The following is a 24418-nucleotide window of genomic DNA, read 5'->3' on the forward strand; positions in this document are numbered from 1 at the left end:
TCAGGAACTATCTTTCGACATTTACAAAAACGAGGAGCTTGATACAAGCCATTTGCCATCACTATATTCCTATTTAGACACAGGCCAGTGCCTTCACCACAAGGAATATGCATGCACAGCTGAACCCAAGGCTAAAATCAAAACAATTTTGTTCAAACCTGGGTTGAATTACTTACATTGCTAGTGGAATGCAGTTCTGGGTTGTAACCCCAGCGGAGCTGGGATAAGTTGCCAGTAATGATATATTTAGAAAGACATCCATAAAGTCTGCTTTTTGAGATAGCCTTTCATCCTTTATCTTGACAAAGGAACCTGTGCAGAATGATCTGTTGGTTCTGTTGCCTGCTGGCTGATACCGGGAGCCCTGCATTATATTGTTTACATTACACTGAAGCACAAGGAAGGTGGAATCTCTATCTACTATTCATGGTAGAAATTCAGTGAGGAGGGGACACAAATTCACTTTGTGAGGTCTGCAGCAGATGAGAATGATGCAACTTAAACCTATGTTAAACCACAGTGGAATACAGTGGTACCTCAGGTTACATACGCTTCAGGTTACAGACTCCGCTAACCCAGAAATAGTACCTCAGGTTAAGATCTTTGCTTCAGGATGAGAATAGAAATCGTGCTCTGGCGGCGCGGCAGCGCCAGGAGGCCCCATTAGCTAAAGTGGTGCTTCAGGTTAAGAACAGTTTCAGGTTAAGAATGGACCTCCGGAAGGAATTAAGTATGGAACCAGAGGTACCACTGTATAACTAGGTGCCATTTTTAAATGAAATTTGTTGTTGTTTATTTCATTTTTATACTTTATATTTTAAAGAACACATCTCAAAGTGGTTTGCAACATATTAAGACATCAAATAAACAATCCAGAACAGAAGAAATTCAAGCTTCAAGGAAAATATTCCGGATCCTTCTCTAAGTGACGTTTTGCTTTCCCCAGCTGCCAGCCTGGCATCCAGAGCTCTCTGTGGTCGCAATTTGACCCACGCCAGTCGCAAAATGCACCCGGCGCCTGGCTAATTTCTAATGCTGCACAGGAGAGATTGCATGTTTAATGAACCCCGTGTTCTTCACTGCAATAAGGTGTTAAGATGTGGTGATTGTGCAAATGCAGGAATTCATGGGGACTCATTCAATGACCCACTTCCCTATATTCATTTAAAATGGGGTCTGCACCAAGTGTCTTTTCTGGGCATTTGAAATTGCTCCCAGCAAGCCTGTATGAAGTAACTGCCAAATGTAAACATGAAGGCCCAGAATCAAGCTCCTTAGCGAAACTTTTCAAAATCCTTTCAAGTTTTCAAAATATATTTGGCTCTAGTTGTTTATTTAGTCATTTGGTTTTGGAACAACTGTAAATCCACAATCTTGAAACAATAATTTAAGCACAATAGCTACAGTTATATGGCCCTTGCATATTTTCATTTGTTTACCCCGTCATAAATATCTAAAAGAACACAGAATATACTCTTCTAAAGGTCAGATGTGAAACATGTTCAAACTTAAATACCTAGTGGATGTTAGTGATACAGATGATTATGTACAACATGAATGTGGAAGGAGTAAGGTAAATTAGGCTGAATAGTGTATTATGTGCTCTTAAACTAGAGATATGAGATGAGACAAATGAACTCTTTTCAAATCAGGGCCTTTTGATAGCTAAAAGGGAGTGGAGGAGTTCGTGGCTAGCTGCCAGTCTTGCTAACACTCTTACACAGCTGGCTTAAGCATGCATTTACTTTAAACCATTGTAGGTGGTTTATCAAATGAAATTATTTGCTTCAAAACTGAAGAGGCCATGTTCCTATCTGTTCCTATCTGTTCCTCCCCACAAAATGAGAAGAAAAAAAGACACAACTCATGCCAAACACATTTGGCTGCTTTCAAAGGAAGAGATGACATATATTGTTGTCTTTCAGGGAGTAAAAGGAAGTAAAAAAAGAGATGTCTCCTCAAGCCAGGTGGAGAACTCCAAGGATTCATCTCCAACGCAAACTTTTAACTGGAGCTGGTTCCAAAGGACCCACCATTTTGTAGAAGAGCTTCCAGGCAATTAAAAGAAAGTCTGCTGTACACTGTACATTGTTGGGCAGTGTTCTCGAAGCTACAAACATGAATCTGACCAAACTGCGGGTGGCAGTGGAAGACAGGAGTGCCTGGCGTGCTCTGGTCCATGGGGTCACGAAGAGTCGGACACGACTAAACGACTAAACAACAACAACTACAACTACAACTGCTGTACACTCCTCAGGGGTCAGGCCTATTCATACAGGTGTGGCTGATCAAAATGTGGTCTACAGCACATATAAACAAAAGCACCAGCCAGAAACTTTAAAGAAAATAAATGAGCAATCACAAACACAATGAACTCCAAAATACTTCACCAGACTCTAGCCTTTTAAAAAAGCATGCACACAAACAGTACACTGAAAGCCCATTCAAGTGCCCCCCTTTTAGGCAACAGCTCTGCCAGATTACAGTGTTTTACAAATCTACTTTATCCTCACACTCACTCTGCGGTAGAGGTTAAGCCAAGAGCAGTGCTAGAAACTCAGATACATAAACTAGGCAGCAAATGGCTCCTTAAACCAGGATTACAGTCACCAAAATAAAATGCCTAGTTGCCATCAAGGATCCCCAGGCATGCACCTCCCAATGATGGAGATGTCAGGCACCATACTGGTGCCTGGGCATCTTCACATGGTCGCAAGTGGCTGATAGCCAGGTGCAAAATGCACATGGCACCTGGCAAATTTCGAACACTGGCAGAGAGATTCAGTTCCAATACGTTTTATCCCAGGGGCCTACACAGGACTCCCTTTAACAAGGGGCAATGCAAAGCTACAAATTATCTACCCAGAAGAGTAAGAGGCAAGTTGCCTAAGATTTAACTTCAACCTGCTCTGCCAATCTGTCGGTTATAAAAGCCAGAAGCACTTTAATGAGGACTCACGTTGTCATCACGGCATTTGAGCGCTGTTTAAAAGTGACCGCGGCTCAGGAGGAAAGGGACAGCGTGTTTTATCATCATAAACAGGGCCACGGTTTTTTAAGAAAACCCTTCAGGCCTGGCTCACCAATAAAACTATAGTAAAAACACACAGCAACTTGCCAGAAAGCACTAGGAGAGGCACACTCAAAAGAAAATGGGAAGCAAGATTAAGTTTGCAGAGTGTGTGCCCATGGCTTTGCAAGCGAGATGTGAGCAGTAGTTGATCCACTGACGGCTGGCCGTTGTCAATCTACAGAAGAAGACACAAGGATTTCAGGAAGAAGATTCCAGCCACCCAACAGCGTCAAGTGCATGTAGCCGTGCTCTGAAAGGCCAGTGTGGATTGCGTGGGAAGAGGGAAATGGAATGTGTAATTTACTAGTGCAGGGACTGCTGACGACAGTTGTTTTGTTACCCTCCCTCCCTGCGCAGCAATTCAGAGCTTGGTATGATGAACGCTGCCGACACACCGCATGCAGTACAGGCAGGAAAATAAATTCCCCCACAGAAGCTTTATGTTTGGATTTTGGCAGTGGCCTCTGGACAGACATCTGCTTGAGAAAGGCCCATACACAAATAAGGGGAGTTATGTCGACGCAGCTAGCATAGGCTCAAGAGGAAGAGGCAGGCAGGGTGTGGAGTCTGGTGTCACAGGGAACTCCCAGCCGGGTAGGTTCACTCCTCAATCTGCCAGGTAGCAGAGAAAATTGTGCCATTAGCAGCAGCATACCTACAGAGCAGTAAAACTGGATTTTCCCATTCTTTCAATACACACTTCTAGGCAAAGTGGGCATTTTTCCAGGTTTTGGAAAGTGATTCGTTGAGTTCAGAACGAAGGATTGGTAGCTATGTGTGGCTACCTTTGAAGATGACTCGGAAACTACAACTAATCCAGACTGCGGCAGCTACACTGATGACTGGGGGCAGAAGCAGGGGCTGTATAACACTGGTCCTAAAGGATCTACACTGGCTTGTGGTACGTTTCTGGGCACAATTCAAAGTGTTGGTGCTGAGCTGTAAAGCCCTAAATGGCCTCAGCACTGTATAGCTGAAGGAGCATCTCCATCGTTCAGCCCAGACACTGAGGTCTAGCTCCAAGGGCCTTCTGGCAGCTCCCTCACTGTGAGAAGTGAGGTCACAGGGAACCAAACAGAGGGCCTTCTCGGTAGTGGCACCCCACCTGCGGAACGCCCTCCCATCAGATGTCAAGGAGATAAAGAACTACACAACTTTTAGAAGACAGCTCTATATTGAGAAGCTTTTGATGTTTGATGTTTTATTATGTTTTTATATGTTTTGGAAGCTGTCCAGAATAGCCGGGGCAACCCAGACAGATGGGTGGGGTATCAAATAAATCCTCATCCTCATCTAATTTGGACTAATGAAGGGTGATATCCAACCATGTCAATGCACTTACATGACAAATCTTCCCCTTCCTCTCCTCCCCCTGCTGCCCCATCCTGGCAATATCTGCTCTGGGCTTCCCCCACAACCCTCTGGAGCAGATCTGGGGTGCATGTAGGGGAAGGAGAGGGAGCGAAAGCCCTGTTGCACAAGCAGAAGTCCTTGTGCAGGCTGACTAGCTCCCCGACTGATTTAACAATCAATCCCTCTTTCCCAGGGAATTCTGGGAACTGCTGTTCTGTGAGGGGAGCAAGGGTTTCCTAACAGCTACCAGCACCTTTACAAAAACTACAGTTCACAGAGCTCTTTTGAGAAAAGCCAAGACTGTTTGAAGTGGTATGATACTGTTTTAAATGTATAGTGCAGATGGGGTCCCGGTTTGTTTCCTGAACAGGGATTTGAACCTGCCTCTCTCCCCAGTCTAACTTCAATCTGCTACATCACACTGGCTGTCCACATTGCCAGTGTAACTTATTATCATGAAAGAAATGGGGAGTGGAGGAGTAAGTAGGTTCACAAAAGGTCTACTGCATTTGTAATCATCACCTACTTTAGGCTCAAAACTTAATGGGAAGCTCTACAGTGCACTGTAGTAAATTATTATCAAATCCTACTCTATCCCTCAGTTAAGGCCTGGAATAAGAGAACAAAAGGTTCAGATTCAGAGTATTAGAACACTAAAGGATGTAGTGAGAGATCTTTCAATATAGGGGAAAAGAGTGACAAGGCAGCAAATTAAATTATGGGCTAATGTAAAAGAGAAATGATTGGTATATGGACAGAGAAAGCTTCTCTCCAGTGTGAGACAGACCTGTGTACCTCTCAGGTAAAATCTTATATTTTGTGAGCTGCCCTCAACAAATATTTTAAAAATCGAAGGTGTGTAACTGTTGCTCAGATACTGCTGGGGAGGGGGGGGGGGTTAGGGAGAAATGTAGAAAGTACCCAAGTCATGCAACTGACAGATGGCCAAATTAGCTCACATGTCCTGGGAAGTACCTGGGTTAAAAAGCTTAGGCTAGTTACCCCAGGTACGGGAGCCGTTAGACGCCAAGAAACAGGATGATGATGTAATGAAAATAAAAGGATGAGACGCTTTTGTTCTGAGCCTCCTTAACCTAGGTGGTTCTATTTATATATGCAGCAAAATTATAACATAAAACTTCTTACTGCAAGAACCTAACGAGAAAAGAGAAAGTTGTGGGGAACCATGACTCCGTGCACAGCGTTAATCCGACAAAAAGCCAGTTTGGACAGCAGCAGAGGGGGAAAGAGAGAGTAAAGGAGCCATATTTACATAATACACAGTGACTGCGGCATGTCTGTGTAAGGGAGAGTTCACGGTAGGACAAGAACCTAAGCAAAACAATAGCCTAAAACTGTGCTATGACCCAGTGTAGTGTGGTGGTTGGAGTCTTGGACTCTTGATTGGAAGATCAGGGTTCAAATCGCTGATCTGCCACGAAGCTCACTGGCTGGCCTTGGCCCAGTCACCGTCTCTCAGTCTACTGTACCTCACAAGGTTGTTGCTCAGATAGAACAGGGTGGGAGGGAGGCAATGCACACCCCCTTGGATATATATAAAACAGAATAATAATATAAGGAATAGAGCACTAGAAGAAGCTGACAAGTTATCTGAAAAATAGCAGCAGTCTTCACAGACTTCCCCATGTCTTCTCCTTACCGAGAAGAGATGAAAACAGAAAAAAGCGTCTTGATTTTCAAAGAGAGAAAATCTGTAATAAATTGGATTAAGGAGCATTAGTCACTCCTGGATGCTTCTCAAACAGTGCCTGACTTCTGAAGACTTTGCCATTCACAAAACTCATGTATATAAATGCCGAGCCTTATTGGGCAAGAAGGGGGAAGGTTGTTTCTTACAGCACACGCTGTTAAAAAGGATGCAAAGGCTCTCCCCGCCGCCTTCACGGTGCTCAGAAATGGCTGTAATTTTAACTACCGTTGTTAGTACAAGATACGAGACTATTAAGGGTGCAACACAATGCAAATTCAGCACTAACCATGTTCATAGTTTCCGTCTGAGGCAGCATTTAAAAGCCTAACCCCTCTCCCGCCTCCTAGGCAGCATCTTCCAAGCAAAACTTCCCGTCGCAACTCTGAAGTCAAAATATCTCTAACCAAGGATATTTACATTATGAGGAAAGCACTCAAGATCTTACAAGGGGCTGAGGAAAAGAAGATGGGAGGAGGAATGGAAAGCACACTGCTGCAAACGTGTCCTCTTCTCTCCAGACTCAGCTCCTTGAGCTCCTTGGTGGCTTTGCTGTCGCAACTGAGCGCCATCCATTTACATGACACCCGTGTGGTTGCCAGAGGAGGCAGGAGGAAAGAGGGCTGTAATTGAAGCCACCAAAAATAACCCATTGGCAAAAAGGCACTAGTTATTTCCTGCAGGCCCCCTTCAGCAATTCCCATGGCCATAATTCAAGGGACAGTTTTGCCAACACACCAAAAGCAAGGGTTGCTTTCTCCCTCGCAGTGAGGGGGTGGGAAGATTGCAGGCCGGCACAGAAATCTGAGAGAAAACAAAAAAATCACAGCAATGGGCCCGTTTAGCCCACACCACCAGCAACAAAAGGACAATGCAACAAGTTGCTCCATCCCTGTCCGAGCCCTTCCAAACATCTCGTTCCCTCCATGAGATAATTCAGCTAGAGTGGCTAGCCTGAGTCAGCAGGCTAATAGCAACAACAGCCTGCCAATTATGAAATGCTGGCTTAAGCCTTGCAATAACTATCCTTTTGTGGAGAGTGTGAGACTTAGAGACTGATAAGATATTCCAGATAAAACATTTTTCTTAAGCACTGCCAAAGTGAACCGTAGAGGGGGAAGGATGTCTCCACTCGATTTTCGGTGTGCCTGGGGTGAGGAACTGTCCCCCTACAGATGTTGCAAATCCCATCACCCGAAACCATTGGCCATGTTGGTTGGAGCAGATTTGAGCTTGGATTCCAAGGACATCTGCATGACCATGGGCTCCCTAGCCAACAAAAGTGCAAACACACTCACACTGCACACCATGTTGCCTAAGGACTGAAGCAAACACACATGGCTGCAAAGTTTCATCTACCCTGGAAATTAAGAGAGTCAAACGCACCAGAACCAGGAAATCCAAGAACTTTCTTCTGGGTTTGCATCCCATGTTGATGGAGGATTGGAAACACAATGGATAAGTATTTAGCAATTTGGATCCACTACAGTAAGCCCACAACTTACGCACATTTAACTTTTTTGCATTCAGCTTTATGTACGTGGCAAAAAATTTAAAAGGGACCGGGCTCTGGAAAAAAACAACTTGGGGCAATCCTACCTGCTATTGAGCCCAATGTGTTTTGACTACAGTGGTGCCTCGCAAGACGAAATTAATTCGTACTGCGAGTTTTTTCGTCTTGTGAATTTTTCGTCTTGCGAAGCACGGTTTCCCATAGGAAATGCATTGACGGTTTCCCATAGGAATGCATTGACGGTTTTAAGAAAAAGGCGCAAGACGTTTTCGTCTTGCGAAGCAAGCCCATAGGGAAATTCATCTTGTGAAGCAACTCAAAAAACAAAAAACTCTTTCATCTTGCGAGTTTTTCGTCTTGCGAGGCATTCGTCTTGCGAGGTACCACTGTATATGCGATTTTGGCTTTAGGTGCAATTCCAGAATGTAATCTGTGTGTACATTGTGGGCTTATCATACCCAATAGAGCTGAACTTGAGCCCTTTGATTTGTTCAATGGTTCATTTTCCCTCTATTAGAAACAAAGCAAAGTAGCAGTTCTTAAAATAGTGTATTTTCTTCTATGGCAAAGAAAATATACAAGTCAAAGGAAGGGATGGATCCTACTTCCACCATCACATGACGCTCACCTGGCATTGCAAAAGCTTCCTGTTAACTAAAGCACTAGAAATCTAAATAGATTCTAAGCATTCCAGAGTGGTAGACCCTCTTATGAAAGTCCTCAATATGGCGGTTGTGGCCTCTTCATCTGCTTACTGAAGCCTGCTTTGAGAAAGGCAGCAGCTCCCATCCCACATGCCTAAGTTACATTGTGAACCAGCTGCTAACTTGCCAAAATCACCTGAGCTGGGAGAAACAATATTTTTAAAAAGCCAACTAGATATTACAATGGCATGGTCAATTATTAGAAAACAGAATATGCTAGATTCCTATTGGGTGGGGGCAGGGAGTTTGAAGCACAACATGAATAAAAGGCAGGCCTGAGCCCAAATCTCTCAGGAAAGACTTTTCTGACTAAATTGAGAATCCCCCATCCCCTGCAAAACAACAAGAATTTTGTGGAGATTTTCAATCCTTCCCTAAAGAATCTTTGGTGAAATGTCCACCCCTCTTTCACCACCCATGCATTATGGTTACATCTGTGAATCACATTCTAATATTATTTTATTATCACCATTGAAGGAAGCAGTGGGCTTGGCCCCTACTTCTTCCTCTTTGATAGCCTACTGCTCCCTTCCCTTCATCCATTTGAATTCATAAGAGTCTTATCGTTTTGTTTAATGCTGAGTCAGCCAAACTTTCTCAGAAGAGAGCTTTCCGAGGAAAAACAATTGGAAAATTTAATATCTTTCTCCTCACCCCCATAAGAATATTTGGCAAAACATTTCACAACCCACAAAACAGCATTGAAGGTTTTTGAGAGGCAAAAGGTTTTTGGCTCAGCTCTAGGTAGGGGATGTCAAACCCTTCCCCCTCCAGCCTTTCCTTTAGTAGTGATTACTTTTAAATCAAAGTTCAAGGAGAGAAAAGCAATGTTGGTGGGGTGAGGTGTGGGGAGAAGATGGGGCTTCAGAAGCAAGTGCAGCCTGGGAGAGTTCACCACCATATTCTGCATTTTAAAAACTCCCCACCCTCCATTTTATAGGAATTCTATACAATTCTTAACATGTGTCTGCAATCTCATATTTCTCTCACACACAACTGTTGTTGTTTCATTCTGCTAAGTTACTGAACTGAAGAATCTGCAAAGCAAGTTTTGAGAAAAGCTTTACAGATCAGCATGAAAGGAGGAGGGGGGAATATAGGCAGACACAGAGAGAAATGTTTTAAACAAGTGTGTGGTGGCTTTTTTGTATTTCTCCAGTCAATAACGTCCTGTATTTTAAGCATGGAAAATGAAATTCCTGAATAATAAATCTTGGTCATTCAGAGGCAGAAAAATAATTCATGACTGCCATTTGAAAGTGCAGCTGAAGCACAGCAAGGCTGTTGCATTCCATTTATAATTGTGCATTAGCTTTGATAGAAGTTTGTGTCCTTAGAATCTCAGAGAGCCAATATACAGAAAGAACCACCACCAAGACTCTTGGTAGTAAAGGAGTGAGACCCTAGACAGCCCTTTAAAGAAAGTGTTTTTTGCAAACAACCCTGTGGCAATATTGGTCCTTCAGAGGTACCGCTATCGGGGTGGGGTGGGGAGTTTCTGAATTGTTTTGAAAATTTAAAATGTGAAAATCCTTAGTGGCAAGTGATGCAATACATTACCACAAGGTGAAATAGTGATTGTTGTACCTTTGAAGGTGTACGACTTGCTCACAGATGTGAAAGCCAAGGAAAAACCAACAGAAAAATATATTTTTTTAAAGTAGTCCTCCACATTTCCCCCCTTTTTTTCTTGGCATCTATAGACTTTCCGGCATCTTTCTAGCAGTACTTGGTTATGCCAGAAACTCCTGCCACCTGGGAAGAGACCATGCTGCTCACCACAGCAGCATGAGAAGAAGGAGGCATGTCCTGGGATTCTCCCACATAGCCTCAGACTTCAAACATTACTGAGCAGCACAGGAAGGGGCTCGCATGCTGGAAGGCAATGTCAGAAGAGACAGTTGGGGATGGGGGTGGTGGACTGCATCCTACTCCATATGCAGCTATTGAAAGAGGCAAGGCCTGGTCTAGATGAAAGCAGTGGCAAAACCTCAACTAGGAACCCTACATGCACTCCAGTCATTAAGCATTTGCTAGCATCATGATGAAAAGACTATCTCCACATGTTGTCTGCACCATTTATTCCAAGGATAGCGTTAGCGGGTGGTTAATTCAAAAGTATTTACTACATTTCCTGTGTTAAGTTTCTAATTTTAGCAGGGAGGAGTTTTTTGTTTTTGTTTTAAAGAAAACACCAAAGGCACTGCATGACTACTTCTGCAGATAATTCCCGCAGCAGCAGCACATAACACAAAAAACTTTTCCTAACCTAGTGCTTTGCCAGATGTTTGGGGTTGTGCTGGCTCAAGCTGGTAGTCCAAGGATGTGGTATGAACCAGGGGGGAGACTGATCAAACGTGTTCCCATATCTCACAGGAGCAGCTATGAGGAAGCAACCTCAATGAATTAAGTATAAGTAATTATAGCTTCAATCTTTTGTTCATGAGGCTGGCTGGCTGAATTATTCCCATTGCTACTTTGCAAACTACAGAGACACATGATATTTCAACATATGCAAGAATTTTTTCCTTCAAAACTGGTGGCTGGGGGATGACGGCAGTGGCATTGCGTGGCTTGCCAGTGCCCGGGGCCGTGCAGGGCTTGGTGGGGGGGGGGGGGGAGGGAAACGGATGGAATATGCATGCACATTAAACTGCCTAATGGCATCTGTGTCCTGTGTCACCCAGGAGTTCGTGGCCACAAAGATCAGAAAAGAAGTTCCAAAGTCTGGAGGTGTCACTTCCTGGTTTGCATGAAGAAGCTGTTTCCAATGGAGCCCAGTGAAAGCTGTATTGAGGCAGCACTCAGTGTTGAGATTTTGCACCCCAGCAATTCTGCGCCTGGGGCAACCACTCCTGCGCTCTCCCCAGCTATGCCACTGTAAGACACTGATAACCTTCAAAGAAATACACTCCCCTAAGCAGAAGCTTCCTGGGCTCAATGAGGTTGTCAATTAAGAGTGGCTCAATTGGGATGCGGGTGGCGCTATGGTCTAAACCACAGAGCATAGGGCTTGCCGATCAGAAGGTCGGCGGTTTGACTCCCTGCAATGGGGTGAGCTCCCGTTGCTCAGTCCCAGCTCCTGCCAACCTAGCAGTTCGAAAGCACACCAAAAAGTGCAAGTTACCTTCCCCAGCGGGAAGGTAAACGGTGTTTCCGTGCGCTGCTCTGGTTCAACCTAGCAAGTAGATAAATAGGTACCTCTCCAGCGGGAAGGTAAATGGTGTTTCTGTGCGCTGCTGTGGTTCGCCAGAAGCGGCTTAGTCATGCTGACTACATGACCTGGAACCTGTACTCCGGCTCCCTTGGCCAGTAAAGCGAGATGAGCGCCGCAACCCCAGAGTTGTTTGCGACTGGACTTAACTGTCAGGGGTCCTTTACCTTTACCAATTATTTAAACTATTGCCTTCATTAAGATGACAGCCCGAAGTATATATGCTAAAAGAGAAAAAGAGCAACAAGATGTACGATATTCTGTGTTGCCAGATCTTAAAAGGGACAACTGTCTGGATTTACAATTTCTCTTTTTATCACCGTTAACTGTGCTGCCCATAAAAGGCATCCACCTTGGTCAGTTCAACTCTGGCAAATCTCATGATGCTGAATAATCTTGTTGGCCATGAATACCACATAATTCGGATTCAAACATGCAGAACAAAGAGCACACAGGGCAGCCCAGAAGTGGCTGTGATGTTTGTAATTATCTGCTTGTAAGGTTGCTGTAGAACTAGGCTTGTCACCACTTCCTTTTTTATAACTAATACACAAGATTAAGCAGGTAAAGCTTTCCCAAAAACTATACCACCATGCCAGAAAAAGTTTTCACCTGCACAATGTCTGGGTCAGGTGTTGTTAGAGAAGGGCTTCCTGAACTTGGGTCTCTAGCTGTTTTTTGGACTACAACTCCCGCCATCCCTAGATAGCAGGACCAGCAATCAGGAATGATGGGAATTGTAGTTCAAAAACAGCTGGAGAGAGACCCAAAATTGGAAAGCCCTGTGTCAGACATTGGAGTGAGAACAGTACACAAAGGGGGTCTTGGTAACCCTTCCATGTGATATGACAGTTCCCCACAGACAGCTTCCTTTCAATTGCCTTTTTACACAGCACACAGTACACAGCTGGAGGGGGTGGGGGTAACCTCACAAACAAGTGATCTTGCCTCCCTGCACTGGGAAGGTGTTTTATTAATAGCCGGCAAGTCTAGATCCAAGCTTGCTTTGTAATTAGCATACCAAGGTGACCAGAAAAATTATACAGTATAGAAATTCTCAGGTTTCATAACACAGAGAAGCCAGGATCAAAGAAGAGGAACAAGGTCTCACACATGTTCAAGGGGACATCTCCCTTTCTTCCCTTGACCTATGCAACATAAAGACCTTTGTGGAAGACCTCTGCAATAGCATCCTATTTGTGTTTGTTTGGGGGTTTTTTGAGATGGGAGGTTGTCAAGCAACTGCTATTAAGAAAAGTGTACCTGAAGCCTCTACCGGACATGTGCTTTTGGGATCTCAGCTAGAAGGAATAAGAAGCAAGATTTGTGCATTCAATTATTTTATCAATCTTTCTTTTAGTTTAACATAGATCAGGAAGTAAAGACGTGCGTTCAGAAGAAGAAAAGTTTCCCACATTGCTATCCCAATTATGAGGTCATAAATTTCTCATGCAGCAGACACCTCTCTCTATAGGAAAAGTTTTTGATCCAACTGATATTAAATTGCAGAGTTACAAGAGCAAAACATCCCAAGCAGTCTTGTCTAGAGAACAAGGATATTAGCTGATGGCCTAGTCCTTAAAACCACTTCTCCGAAAAGCAATTGGGAAATATCTATTTCAGCTGAGGAAAATTAAGTCAACAGAATTAGTGCTTGCCTTTTATTGACTGTTTGGTGTTCAATTATGCAAGCATTCCCTTAAAATTGGTCATCCAGATTTCTCCTCCAGGCTACTGTGAAAAACAAAGCACCTGTACACTGTTATCAATGCTTGAAATAGACAACTAGGAGAAGCTAATGAAACCGACTGTAAACTGGTGTGCTGGTTGCCAGAACACATTACTGAATCACCCTCTCTCTGAATGTGTGTGCATGTATATGAGTGTGTGTCTATATCTATATTTAAATACCCACACCTAGGTTGCCTGACCACTACAGTACTTCTGGATTCTCCCAGCACACTGTGGATATCCACTTTGTATGGCATGCCAGTAATGCAGCCCCCACACTACCAAGGGCTTTACTTCTTCTATATTCAAAACTGGCTCCCATTGGACATCTAAGGACACTTTCAGATTGATCTGAACAACAGGAACAGGAAACATTCTTTCAACACTGCCAATCCCAGCAGTGCAAACATGTCGGGTTCCTCACCCCACGCTCTCCTCTGATGATGATGAGCCGACAAGTGTGAGAACAGCCAGAGAGTCCACACCCAGCTTGTATCCTACAGTGAGCATGGAAAGGGCTGGGGAAAACATTTTTATAGAAATACTTCCTTTGCTCAGTTTGGTACTGCAGTTCTCTCTTTTTTTAAAAAAAATGTGCTGCCAGAAAACATCCCTCATCCATAACACCACAGGTTGAACACAAGAAGTATCAGTTTGCACTTAAAACATTGCTCTTTGCTTGCGGGTAATCGTCAGTTACCATTAGTAGCCTGAAGCCATCTGCTGTGGCTTTGCCTAAAGAGCAAAGTTATCTTGGCCTGGCCGGTACCTGGGACAGGATACACCTAGGAACTATTCCAAGCTGTGACAGGTCAAGAAATCCATAAATGGGATAAGAAAGAGGATGTGAAAAACAGCTTGCAGCACCCAATGTAGTATAAAACTTACTTTAAGCAGCTTATGCAGAGATTCTAGTATTTGCATCGATTTAGGACTGTTTAAGCGCTCATTGTGCTGAAAGACTGACAACTGTGTTTGGGATAAACTAGCTGGCCAACATGAGTTGTGGGAGGCAGTGGAAGACAGGAGTGCCTGGCCTGCTCTGGTCCATGGGGTCACGAAGAGTCGGACACGAGTAAATGACTAAACAACAACAACAACAAGCTGGCAACAAAGGGTGGAGGGAGGAGAGAAGGAAAAAGGAAGGAAAGGAGAAGCATCTGAAACAAGTGGAGCGGTTTTTGTACATTGGCCTTGGAAGCAGATGATGGATGCTGCGCATTTCAGCGACCCAACTTGCACCTGTCTGCCTACCAGCCAGTGATCTGACAGAGCCTCCCTATCGTCACCAATGCACTGACTGAAAAATCTCCTTGTGATAATCTAAAAAAAGAGGAATGACCTGCATCACAGCCTGCCTAGGTGGAAGCAAACCAGAATCAAAGGTGTACAGAGACCCAGTTTTTTCTACCCTTAGCAGAGGCCAATGGAGGAGGGCTCACTTATTCCCTGTATTATTTGCATGCCTCCTGCTCTTATTCCCAAGGCTCATGGCGGATTTTTACATTTCATTCTTTATTATCACAGTGAGGGAAAACATCTCTCCCATTTTGCAGGGGGGAAGTGAGGGGACAAAGACTTAAGGGCATAGGATGGGTCCAAGGCCACCCAAACTAGCTCAAGAGGGATTTAAACCCAGGCCCAAGTGCCACATTATATTCGCTTCTCCACCTGTGGGGGAAAAACAAAACAAAACTAAAAATGCTTCCCTTTTGATTAGCAGCACTGATGGCTCAGCATGCTTAGCAGAAAGAAGCCTAGAGCAGAACAGCTGTGCCCTTGATGTTTAAGAGAGAGGGATACTAGTCCAAGATGGCAATCTAGCCACAACCTGTTCAACCAGAGTGCCAAAAACGACGACGACAAGGTGGTGATGTGCATTGCAGAGAAACACCCACTTGCTGTGCAGTCCTGGAGTCCTCTAACCCCAGACACAAAGAGAAAACTGCCTATTGCAGGCATGTGGAAAGTACCTGCCCTTCAACACACACACACACACACCAAACGCCAAAGTTTAATAGGTTCTGTATTTGAAGCTGTAATGTTGGGACACTGCAGCTGTAATATTATAATGGCTTGTAAGGGAATAGGAAAGTGGAACAGAGGAAGATACATTTTATTTTCCCCCAACCAAGCAGATTTAATATTGGCAATGGATTATTTTTAAGTATAACATTCCGCCTCTTCCAAAACATGATTATCAAACCCAGGAGTGTTTATATTCTGGGCTCTACAGCAATGAAGTTACTTTCTCCAACCACTCCCTTTCTGCATTTTTTTTTAAATGGGAACATTGTAACAATTCCATGTCAGGTCATCTGGTTCTAAACTTGCCAGTCCCCTATTTAAGATGTAGCAACCCCTTTTATTTTATTTTATTTTATTTTATTTTATTTTATTTACAAAGGAGACTTGATACACACACATACACACAGGTAAATTTGAACTTGTGCTGGCATAGGAAAATTAGATAGAATTTCTTCTGATTCAAGGTTTGCTTATAAATTCAAAGCTAAGGGCCCATTTGCCAACACAGACACATACCTGTATTAGTCATTTGTGACTAAGGTACAGAATCCAGGAAAATGGTACCCAATCCAGCACCCTATGTATCATCATATAATAAAACTGCAATGGTTTTGGACCAATAGAAACCTTTGCACACTCCAGTTGCAGAAAGTCTGACTCCCCTACATCAAAATCAATCTGTATGAGTAAAGACTGACATCATCATCATTTTACTTGTATGCTGCCTTTCCATAGTTAAAACAATGCTCAAGGCAGCTTACAATATGAAAATATTTACATAATTACAAATATAGCAAAGTAGTCATAAAAATAAATAAAACACATTAAAAACTACATAACCAAACTGAACAATTTCCACATAAAGATACAAAAAGTTAACATCAGTAACAACAGCAAAAACTTCCAATGAAACTACTCCCCAAACACCCCAGTCCTTGCTGGGCAGCAGTGGCGGCAGCAGCAGCAGCAGACCCTTTGAGGCCTGTCAGGCCCCTCGCTGCACGATGCCAGTCTCGCAACATCTGAGCATTTGTGAGAAGCTCCCCAGAGTGATTTGTCTTGTTTGTTATTCCTGCTATTTCTACTCTATTCTGTTTTAAGAGTTTATTCTCCATTGTGCTGCTTCATTTTTCTTACTACATTAGTTATTTCAAGGCTGTCTGCCTTTGGCTCTGTTTCAAAGTCACTTGCTTCTTAAGCAAGCTTTGGAACACAGCAGCTTAAATATGCTTCAGCAATCCTGTTTCGAACGGCTAACATGCTTTAAACTGCAATCCTATATGGCTGGTGTGGCGATCACACAAGGTCCCCGGATGTTTCACTGTCTATTGATCCCTGTGCCACCACTTTATTTCTTGCTGCCGCCACGCAGGCCCTACCTGGTAAAATACTGAGTCCAGTCAGGGTTAAATTGGAACATAAACTTCTGTTTATTTATTGCAGTTTAACAAGCGTGTGGTTTCATAAACGGTCTCAATCAATTACAGTCATGGGGTGCCTATCCAGACCTATAACTTCTGCTACCTGCTCTCACTCACTAAACCACCTCTCAGATATTTACTTGTCTTCCTAGCTCCTAACTGTTCCAGACTCAGCTTATTTCACTACACTAACTCAACCTACCCACAGACTCTATCCCAATTCACTCCCACTCCACCCAACTCCCAACGAACTCCCCCTCTTCGCCCCTCCCAGAGCTGGTTTTATAGTCCCTCTGACTCCACCCCCCGGGTTCTGATTGGGTAACCTGTTTAACTATTTCACCTCCAGCACTCTCATATGTTAACGTCACCGCTGGGAGTATGGCCTATTGAACTCGGTGCCCTTTATTTCTCAGTGTATATATATATATATATATATATATATATATATATATAAGATTGGCCTGTTACTTAATAAATTTTAAGAACAGATAAATTAGGCAATCGAACCATGCTTAGTAGGGACTGCTAATGCAGAAGAGAGCAAAACAGAGTCTCCGTATATGGTTCTTTCCTCTGGTAGAAAAGAGACACCTGTTAAAAATAAGAGAGTCCTAGCATACATTTTGCTCCCAAATATTATGGCTGCAGGGAGAAGTTGGAGTACTGGCAGGCTTGAATTCCCACCCCCATCTCTCATGAGCTGATGCACAGTGAAAGAAGCAAAACAAATCTCGTTGGCTGGGCATCCAACCTTCTTTGATCTTCAGCCATTATTTCAGATTTCTTAAGGGCCAACTTACATTTTCTACATATAAAGGAAGGACTTTCCAAACAGTAATACATGAGCAGCATCTCTAACAATAGCTTGCTGCTTGTCATATTAATGAAAGGAATATGCAAATTATTTTGAGTGCATGCTATTAAAATATGCTGATGCACTGCAGTCTTTTGTGCCTCGTTGCGATATATTTCTGCTATTTCCCTAACAACAACTTACCCACCCCACTCAAATATCTAGGTCGAGGAGCCAATACAAACAGGATTCTACTCTCCACAGGGGTTTTCAAAATCTAAAAATCAGTAAGAAAAAATGAGGAGTTTATGTTTTCAGCAGATGGGTGATCATTTAATCTTACCTTGCTTTTGTATAAAAATCCTAAGCAGCGGGTTTGCGCTTGTAACAGCCTTGAAGAAGTTGTCGTCGTTATTAATAGGAAGAAGATCTCCATGTATATCGGCATAACCAATCATCACCTCCATGTTGGATATGTGGTGGATGTGAAGAATCAGTTTGTAGAAGTCTTCAAATTTCCCTGGTTTGAAACGATCCAGGGAAAACCTTCGAAATTCTGCACCAAACTGGAATCAAGGGGAAAAGAGGAGATGAATGGGTGTCAGGGTTTTTAAGGTGACAGAAGCTTTCAAATTTCACATCTGCTGTTCTTATTCTTAAGTAGCTTATGTGCTCTTCAAACTGCAACCTTATAATTGTACAGGATATTAAGATCATGGAAGAGGTCAGTTGTTTTTTAAATTTAATTCAAACACTGTACTAGACCGTGCTTTGCACTAGCTGTAGCTTAGAATTCCAAACCATGGTTTGAACTTCTAAAGCACTATTCTTTCTGGACTTATAATGTCCTTGGGACAGCAAATTTCTCAAGGCAGACAGATGGCTGTAACTATGGTTTGTCAATTCCAAACATCACACCAAACCAGTTAGAACAAATTTGCTTATTCTCTCCTTCCTCCTGTCAAAAGCAGACAACCCTGTCAGTGTTCCTTTGCCTACAGTTGCTTTGAACATGTCAACCAAAATGCAATGCTTCTGTTTTCTCCTGCTACTTACTATACCTCATAATTTCAGCAAATTGCTCTTGAAAGGTTTCCCAGAAGTTCATTTTAAATTGATTCTTTTTTACTTCCCTAATTTGACCAACAATTGGGAAATCCAGAGGCCCACTCTGCAAGATCAGTTCCTGCCAGGTTTTTGAGGGACATAAGAACTCTGGTTCTCCATTTACTGATGAAAACAGAATCCTCAATGACATAGATTTCTGAAGTTGAAGAGGCCTTGGACTCCCAAGACTGTTGATGACCATAAAGTACTCTGCAAGCCTACAAAGCCCACAGCATATTCCCCTCTGTGAAGATTGCCTGTGCAAGAGAGTTCCTTGCAATGGAACTTGCTCACATAACCGATGCCTGGAAAAAAGCCTCAGGAGCTTTAAAGCAACATGCAGGGCTCCTTGAAATCCCTGAGCAGTGCTTTGAAGTCCTGACATTGGGACTTCAAAGCACCCAGTTATCTTATAGCATTGTGACACCAGATAATTGATGGGTGGGCAGCTTCACTCACCTGTCAAGTTTGGACTGTGGCACCAGGGCCTGAAAAATATCTGGTTCATGGACCCAAAAGGCTCCCCACCTGTGGGCGTACATCCTTCCAAATATGTTGGAAGTCAGTTCCACTGAAGTCACTAGGTGACATTTGAGACAGTTTCCCTGAATGATAGTCATGCAAACAACACAGATGTGGAACACACTAGGTTAATTTAATGAGGGGGAAATTGGGTGGAATTAAATTGTTCTTAACAAACACTAAATTCAGTTCAGGCATTTTAATATTCATGTAGCCCTAAGAGACTTGGAAGAAAGTCTACAAAGATAATTTCCATGTTCATTGCCTTGGCTATATTTGAAACTGTTAACTGGGATGCTGATAAGCACCCTCAGCTCATTGCAAAAGGAAGCTTCTACATGGAAATTAGGAGATGTCAAGCATCAGCAAACTGTTACTCAAGTGAACAAGTAATTCATGGAGTCAGAGCTGGAGAAGTACCGTATTTTTCCATGTATAAGACTAGGTTTTCCCCCTAAAAAATAATGTCAAAAATTAGGGGGCGTCTTATACACTGATAGTGCCACGGGTGGACTGGCGATTGGTTGTTGCCGCAAAAATAGAGGGAGTCTTATAGATGGAAAAATACGGTATATTAGTCTTTAGCTGTCAAGGACTCTGATTTTAAGTTATGAATCACTAAGAAACAAGTCAGTAAAAGGGAAAAGATTTGATGAAATATTGCCAATCCGAACACTGCAGATAAATCTTTCCACAGCCATGCATGCAGAAGGGTTGTGTATGGTGCAAACAGCAGTGTCAAAGGGGGGGGGGGGGATCCAGCAACGCCAATTTTGTTGTTTCTTTCTTGTAAACTGCCTTGTATATGGTAATATAGAAAGGAGGTATACAAATTAAAAGTGAAATGAAATGAGTTTAGAGGCGGAACCCTAGTGAACGGACTTGTGCATTCATTCATTTATTTATTTAATATACTGTCCTATGCCTGGAGGTCTCAGGGTGGCTCACAGAACAAAATCAACCTATAAAACCACAAAATATATAATCAAAATAAAAACAACCCAATAACACCTTTGTAACGATTCTCCTTTGTAACGTTTATACAGTACAGTATATTAAGTACAGTAATTAAGAGTTTGTCCTTTGACTTCTGCATCTCATTGTCATTGGAAGCAACTCATCTCACATAAAATCACAATCATACAACATGTGTCCAAATGTGAGAAATGAAAGCTTTTTTTTTTTTATACAACTCTTCCTATCTGAAGAGTTTTAGGGAAATGTTTTTTGGTTTTTTTTTTAAGAGTTCTGTGAAGCCTGGAAAGCTTGCTTACCATTACTGTACAATGAAACTTGGTTAAATAAATAAATAAAGCAATACAAGTCTCATTCTTTTGGGCAGACACAATTGTAACCCTTCATAAGAACCTAGAAATTAAGAAGTCAGGTCAACCGATGGAGTAAATATTTAGAGGTTTGCATCCAAACACACATGCGGAGGCAGAGACATAGCTAGGTGACCTTGCACCCCTGGCAAAACTGTCCACGGACAACTTAGCTCTTCTTTCTGCCTCTCCTCCAACGCGCCCCCCTTCCACCCATTCAATCCACCCTCTATTTAAAACCCTTTCCTATAAGGCATTAATCAATATTTATATTTACAGACATATTTTTAGCCGATTTTGTGCCCTCCCCATCGCCTGTGCCCGTGGTGGGGTGCCAACCTCACCACCCCCTAGCTATGGCCCTGTGTGGAGGTCACAAAGCCCCCCTCCCACTTTACAAAGTCTGATGCAGAGACTTAGCAGAACCATAGCAGAAATGACCAATTTGGCTTGAAGGGTTTTCATAAAGGCTGCAAGCTAAAAATAAAAAGCAAGCGAGAACACAGTGGCCTGTTAAGTTAACCACCCCTCTTCAGGCTACATACTTTTGGATCCCAACTGTTTCATTTTTCATTTTTTTATTTTAAAAAGGTTATTTCCATTCCCTTCTTCCCTAATTAAAGGCTGGTGAGCAGCAATGATATATTACTAAGCAGTACACTGGGTAGTAGAAGAAATAGGATACCTCACAGTTGGTATTGATCTCTAAAGGCCTTTTCCAGACTAGTCTCCTCAACTGCTTTGAACCTTCCTATCACTAGAGTGCTAAATGGCTTTTAGAAGGGTGTTCTGTAGCCTATCACCCAGGCTACACTAAGACAGCAGCCAGAACAATCCTTCATTATGGGAACCTAATCTACTTATTAGAGCAGTTTTTGAACAATGAAGTACAGTAATCTACTTTGGCCTACTTGCCTAACGCAAACATCTCGGCTGACATCGCAAAGCTAAAAGCAAGGGAAGAAAGGGCAATACGGGGTTGACGGTAATTTAGGCTGACAGTGCTGCGAGAACGGTGACTAACAAAATAGTATTACACATGCTTGCTCTTCAAACAATGACCCCTCGTTCTAAGAATCTCCCTCAATATTAGTCACCGTCTGGTCGATTTGCAGATACAAGCAGCAAAAGATGTCTAAGGAACCAACCTGTCCTAGCACAACAGGGAATCTCATCTATTCCCATATTAAAATCAACGTCAGGGACGATACAAAGGGTAGAGAAGGTACGAAGGAAAATTCTCTGTTTCATGTGATATGAATGCCAGTTGTCAAATGGTTTTGATGGTTTTGATACAACAATCTGCATGTGCAAATGATGCTAATTGTTTTAACTTTTTTAAAAAAAGGATTTACAGAGAAACTAAAATTTGGGCACAATACGTAACCTTAGTAAACTGATTAGAAGGTCAGAAAGAACCAGATTGGGAAATGCTACAGCTCCAAAATTTAAGGAGGGTGTGTGTGTCATTTAAAATGCCTTCCAAAATTACAAGCTACTAAATCTGTTAAACATTGTCTCAAAAATCGTGTTCAAGCTTCTTTCTGAATAAGCTCATATACTGGGCTGAATTCAGCATTAGAAATTAGCCGGGCAGAAGGCACAATTTGCGACTGGCATGGGTCCAATTGCGACCACGTGGAGATCACATAATGCCAGCTTGGCGACTGGGGAAAGCAAAATGTCACTTAGAGAAGGATCTGAAATATTTCCCTTGGAGCTTGAATTTGTTTTATTTCTGATTGTTTTCTGTGATGTTTTAATGTGTTGTAAACCGCTTTCAGATTTGTTCTTTAAAATATAAAGTGGTATAAAAATGAAATAAATAACAACAAATTTCACTGGGAAAAGGTACCTGTGTGTGTGTGTGTATACCCCCCACTCATCTGGCTGGGTTTCCCCAGCCACTCTGGAAGGCTCCCAACAGAATATTAAAAACACGGTAAAACATCAAACATTAAAAGCTTCCCTAAACATTCCATTATGGTGACCATAACCTAGGTTTAAGTTGCCATTTGGTGATTAACTTATATAGCTGAGTTTCTAACACTAGGGCTGAAGAAATATTCTCTCAAAAGAACAGCAGGCTTTAGGCAAAGGGCTTCTTATTTAGTCATTTAATTGGCAAATATGCCAAGGAACCCAAGTAGCTTTTATGCAGCCTTCATGGAGTTCATGACAGCCTTTGACAGAATGGACCAAAAACAGATTTATGGTTTAAACTGTGAAACACAAGCTCTTCATGGATCCAGCAATGGGTTTACTAGAGATATCTAGTTGACCATTGTGAGAAATAGGAGGCTCTATTAAAAGAGCCGTCGATCTGCTTCAATGGGGCTCTTAGGTATCTGAAAGCACAGGGGGGATAGTCCAGCTTCCTAGAAATTTTTTTCCAGTTAGTGTGTGCACAACACAGATATTTGATGGACTTATTCCTATTATATTAGTGGCACACTCAAAAATACAACATGCAGAACATTTTCTAGCAGCACACATGTTGTAATGAAGCACCCATATTTACTCTGGCAGATGATATACTTTTGTCATCATGAAGAGAAGGTGGTTTGCGATGACTCCTCAGAAATTATGACATGGCCTGCCAAGAGGAACAGTGAAATGCCAATTATACTAAACTACCGAGTTATTTCTGGAGCTCATGCGATGTACCACAAATGGTTGTGCAATGGTCAGGAGTGAGGGCAAGTTAGAAGCTACAATTTTCTTAGCAACTGGTTTTCAGAAACAAGGTACTTTGAATACTCCTCTAACTGCAGCAAAAGGTGAACATTTCCAAATCTTTTATAAGCAATTGTGGGTTTTTTATAATAATAATAAAAAATAGATTTTGAAAGGTGAAAATTGAATTTCATTTGTTCTGAAGATCCCTGCTGGAGTTGCCTTCAAGAACCCTGGCAGCATATATGAGTGCTGAAGTTGCGTGTTTACGTCAATAAAGCCCATATTCTCACAGCTGTTTTCAATATTATTTCAAGTTATGTAAAGAAGTGCTGCATTTTTATGAGAATAAAATGCACTCGCTTGACATGGACCCACAAAACCCAAAGAGCTGGTGCCATTAGTAGTCACCAAAATTATTGTGGGAGAAGCCTGCCAGAAGTTAGTGGGACTGATTCACTACAGTCACTTGATTTTAACTATATAACACATATTGGGGGAAATTACTTCCATGCGTCAACATGAAGCATTCTGCATAAGGCCTTTTTAGCATTAGAAGACTGTAAAATATGCCATCTCAGAACAGAGAAGTGTTGGTACATCTAGAAGGCACTGAAGTAGAATTTTTTACAACGTTATGTATTGTACTGCAAAATTTATGCTGGAGCAAGGGAGACTCTTGTTTTGAATTTGTTAACAGATCTATCTAAACTTGCTGCCAAATCAAGTGAGAATGACTGAGTAGCAAGATTTGTAGAAACACAAACTGAGAATGAAGCAGGACACTAGCTAAACTTATGAACATGGAGGAGAGATTTCCACAAACAAGGTGTGATGTCTGACAAAAACCTCCTGACAACAGAGAGGTGAAATAACCCCACACTGCTCCCGACACATCAACTCATCATAGTTTCTACAGCACTGTTGTTGTTGTTGTTGTTGTTGTTGTTTAGTCGTTTAGTTGTGTCCGACTCTTCGTGACCCCATGGACCAGAGTACGCCAGGCACTCCTGTCTTCCACTGCCTCCCGCAGTTTGGTTTAACTCATGTTGGTAGCTTCGAGAACACTGTCCAATCATCTTGTCCTCTGTCGTCCCCTTCTCCTTGTGCCCTCCATCTTTCCCAACATCAGAGTCTTTTCCAGAGAGTCTTCTCTTCTCATGAGATGGCCAAGGTATTGGAGCCTCAGCTTCATGATTTGTCCTTCCAGTGAGCACTCAGGGCTGATTTCCTTAAGAATGGATACG

General features: G+C 42.5%; 1 protein-coding gene across 1 annotated transcript in view; it reads right to left on the minus strand.

Annotated features, from left to right (window-relative positions):
* PARD6G (par-6 family cell polarity regulator gamma) overlaps nucleotides 1-24418 on the minus strand; it is a 70411-nt gene that overhangs the window by 29439 nt on the left and 16554 nt on the right. The window contains exon 2 of the mRNA XM_083449204.1: nucleotides 17885-18107. Coding sequence (XP_083305330.1) covers nucleotides 17885-18107 — 223 coding nt within the window. The remainder of the gene's footprint in view (nucleotides 1-17884; nucleotides 18108-24418) is intronic.

The sequence above is a fragment of the Podarcis tiliguerta genome (assembly GCF_965153285.1).
Source record: "Podarcis tiliguerta genome assembly, chromosome: 7".
Lineage (NCBI taxonomy): Eukaryota > Metazoa > Chordata > Lepidosauria > Squamata > Lacertidae > Podarcis > Podarcis tiliguerta.